The 3,376-nt window shown below is 36.4% G+C and overlaps 1 protein-coding gene across 1 annotated transcript; it reads left to right on the top strand.

The window, feature by feature from the left end:
* The first annotated feature begins 1,742 nt into the window (after positions 1-1,742).
* Kaz-m1 (Kazal-type protease inhibitor m1) lies at positions 1,743-2,510 on the top strand. Its single transcript, XM_073963285.1, has 3 exons — positions 1,743-2,056; positions 2,120-2,338; positions 2,414-2,510. The coding sequence occupies exons 1-3, from the start codon at positions 1,846-1,848 to the stop codon at positions 2,446-2,448; spliced, it is 465 nt and encodes a 154-aa protein (XP_073819386.1). The 5' UTR covers positions 1,743-1,845; the 3' UTR covers positions 2,449-2,510.
* The last annotated feature ends 866 nt before the right edge of the window (positions 2,511-3,376 follow it).

Here is a 3,376-nt window from a genome sequence, read left to right as displayed (position 1 = left end):
CTATCACGGAAATTATCTCCAAGAAGTGTCGCTGGAGTGACTTCCAAGACGACACGCGGACGTGGTTCATTTCTTCACAAAGGAGGTCACTTCAGGGTGACTTCAGGGACTATCGCGACTGTTTTCATCACCTTTGGCGGCACGCCTAAGTCACTTCCGCGGTAGTTTTTGCTTGCAGGGGACTGGTGTATTAGGAAGGCACTTATGTGGTTGTGTTCGTAGCATTAAGGTTAAATAAATTTGTTCGTATTTGTTTCTAATCGGATTACTTCCATTATCAATAGTTAGCAGCACATTGGACACGTCATTTATTATAAATCAAATAACCCACTTCTCCTTATCAACATTAAATACTATCGCCAAAAATAGTGTCAATAATGGCTATGTCCAAAAGTCCAGTGGAAGAATGTCAGCATTTGTGGAAGAGCATTTTCTTCTGCCAATGAATCATATTGAAGCCAATCAATCAATATTTGATTCTCAAATTTGGATATTTTTGGACACATATACATTAGGGTGACCCAAAAAACAAACGTATTTTTTATTTCCTACCCCATAATTTTTTCCATTTGATCCAAAAACCTTATATATGAAATTTTATGGCTATCGGATTTTACAATTTTTTTGTAGAAAGCGTTTTTTAGCCACAATAATGAACTGGTAAAGTTTTTCGATCAGACCATAATTGTGCCATTTAGAGAATTTTGGTGAAAATACAAATTATATGGAAACAAAGATCGCTAGGTTGGCACGGGTTAACGTTAACCGATCGCCATTAAATTCCATATATGTACATACATATAAGGTTTTTGGATTAAATGGAAAAAATGTATGGGGTAGGAAAACAAAAAAAAAAATTTTTTTCAGGGTCACTCTAATATAAATAAGTAAACCTTAAACGCGATGCATGCAGATTTGGCGGAATATATTAATGTCTCATATTTATGTCTGAAATTTAACCATCTGTTCGACCTAAGACTGCGATGGCAAGCTCACCCACATTGTACACTGAATTTCCGTGTTAAACTTCCAGTCCACACAACATCACATTTTTTAGCGGTTTCGGGAAGCTTCTCCACGTAGTGCATGGTGACATTTCCAGAGTATTTCAGTCATGTAAAACGTCTTTACAAGTGGTGGCAGAAGTCGTGTCTTCAGACTCGACAAAAAATAAGTCCCATATTATTAAATCTTGGTGCACTTATTGGTATGAGGGAAGTCTCCCCAGTTCCTTCGGGATGTTTGTGGGAAATATAATTATATCTATAATTCCCCTGTGTAGGCGACATTCTGAATATTCCAGTCATGCAAAACTTCTCTACAGTTGGTGTCTGAAACAAAAGCCATTCGGACTTGGCAAGGAGGTCCCATAACATTGAGCTAATATGAATCGAACTATCGAGAGTATGTATCCATGTAATCACAACATGTCTCTTACCATAATTACAAGATTTTCAAATTACCCGTTGGAATGATGGTAAACAACCTCCCAAAAAATCATAAACATTGGCATATCAATCTAAAGGCAATCAAAACAAATCAATTGTTTTTTTATTTCTCCATGAAAACAATAATAATGTTATCTCACCTGTGGCATACAAACCTAAGGCCCTTATCGCAAAATAACAACTCCAACACGATAAGAGTTCCCCTGAAAAAAAAAACTAGAGTGATAAGAGAAATGCCACTGAATTTCCCCCAAACTTCCAACAGGTAGTGGGTAAAAAGTATAAAAACAACTGACAGTATTCAATCGAAACTAAAGGAATAAAGTTCACCACAAAGAATTTCAAATTCAACAAAAACAAAAAATTGAAAAAAATTTAACTAAAGAAACTAAAGAAGATGTTCGCAAAATCCCTAATTACCTTAACGGTGTTGTGTGCCATGTTAGGCTCATTGAATGCCGCCGTTACCGATGAACTCGATTGCCCACAAATCTGTCCAGCTTTGTATGCTCCCCTTTGTGCCACCGATGGTAAAATGTTCAAGGAGTTCAGCAATGAGTGTGAATTGAAGGCCAGCAATTGTCGTCAGTTGAGGAATTCATTGAGACGTAAGTTTTGAAATTTATAAACCTATTTTAACATAACATTGAAAATCGATTTTGCAAATTTAGCTTACGTGGCAACTGTCATGGACTGGTGCAGCACTGAATTTGTGGAAAATTTTGACACCCTATTGACAAAATTGAACAATTTGGATATCACCACACCCAAGTGCATGAAACCCTGTGCCATGATCTATCAACCGGTGTGCATTTCCAACGGCAACTATCGCGCCGTGGCCAGCAATGAATGTTTGATGGAGAACATCAATTGTGCCTTGGGCTATGAAAGTAAGTAAAGGAAGAGAGATATGCTTTTATTCTTGGAAAACTGTTTCTAATTTTGCATTTTTTTCCCCTTTGCAGATGCCTTCAAAGTTCTCCAACATGGAAGCTGTTAAATGTCACTTGGAATTCTTTTGGTAATAAAATTAAATAAATGTCAATGATCTTGGAAAATGAACTTTGTAGAGATTTTTATTGTCTTCATTAAGAATACCGTTATATTATATTTTGTGTTTCAGTGAAATAAATTGTGGCCATCTCGTGTCCAAACTCGAGCTTAGCACACTTAAGGAACGTTCTACAAACGTCAGCTAACCACAAAATCAGTAGGTGTTGTCCTTTCACTTGAAGACACAATATTGGCCATAACATAACAAAAAAGGACCCTTCTTCTCTCAGCCATCCATTTTCATTTCGTCTAAGGTGTTTTCAGATTAACAAAACCTGGCAATAAAATTATTATTATTATGGCCTCTTGATCCTTGGGTCATGATAAGTGAGTGTAGCACAACAGACAGAGGTGAACACAATTTTCCCACGTGCCTTTCCAGCATCTTGAGTAATGTGCGTGGGAACGTCTCAACAGAACAGAACATTCAATAACATCGACGCCTATTTTATTAGTTTGTCTGTCTTAGATAAACAAAGAAATTCAAAAACGAAAAAATATTTTCCCATGATCCTGCATCTCAGCTCTTAGCATCCTTTTTACACACAATGTGTAGAAGAATGTAGCAAACAACAACAACAAAAGTAACAGCAGCAAGTGAAATAATCTCAATTTTATGGCATTGAGATGCTGTTGGGAAGAAAATTCCCACACTCTCGAAGCCAAAGACAGATGTATTTGAAAATGAGTTCTAATGAGAATGAACTCCACAGCACATCCTTTCTTTATTCCCAAAAATGCAGTTAGGCACAGTTGAATGATTGTTTGAAGAGAACCAAATGTGTCTATAGAGATGAGATATCAGTTTTCTTTTAAAAGAAAATTCAAACAACCTTTTCTTCTAAATGTTTTGTGGAAAAATACCTTGCAAATAT

Source organism: Musca autumnalis, unplaced genomic scaffold (genome assembly GCF_047663935.1).
Source record: "Musca autumnalis isolate F117 unplaced genomic scaffold, ASM4766393v1 scaffold_1, whole genome shotgun sequence".
Taxonomy (NCBI): Eukaryota; Metazoa; Arthropoda; class Insecta; order Diptera; family Muscidae; genus Musca; species Musca autumnalis.
This window is presented reverse-complemented; position numbering and strand designations above follow the sequence as displayed.

Excerpts from the sequence above, each read along its gene's own strand:
- Kaz-m1 (XM_073963285.1), top strand. The coding sequence starts at position 1,846 with ATGTTCGCAAAATCCCTAATTACCTTAACGGTGTTGTGTGCCATGTTA. Across the intron at positions 2,057-2,119 it reads GTTGAGGAATTCATTGAGAC|CTTACGTGGCAACTGTCATG; the intron begins GTAAGTTTTGAA and ends TTGCAAATTTAG. Across the intron at positions 2,339-2,413 it reads TTGTGCCTTGGGCTATGAAA|ATGCCTTCAAAGTTCTCCAA; the intron begins GTAAGTAAAGGA and ends TCCCCTTTGCAG.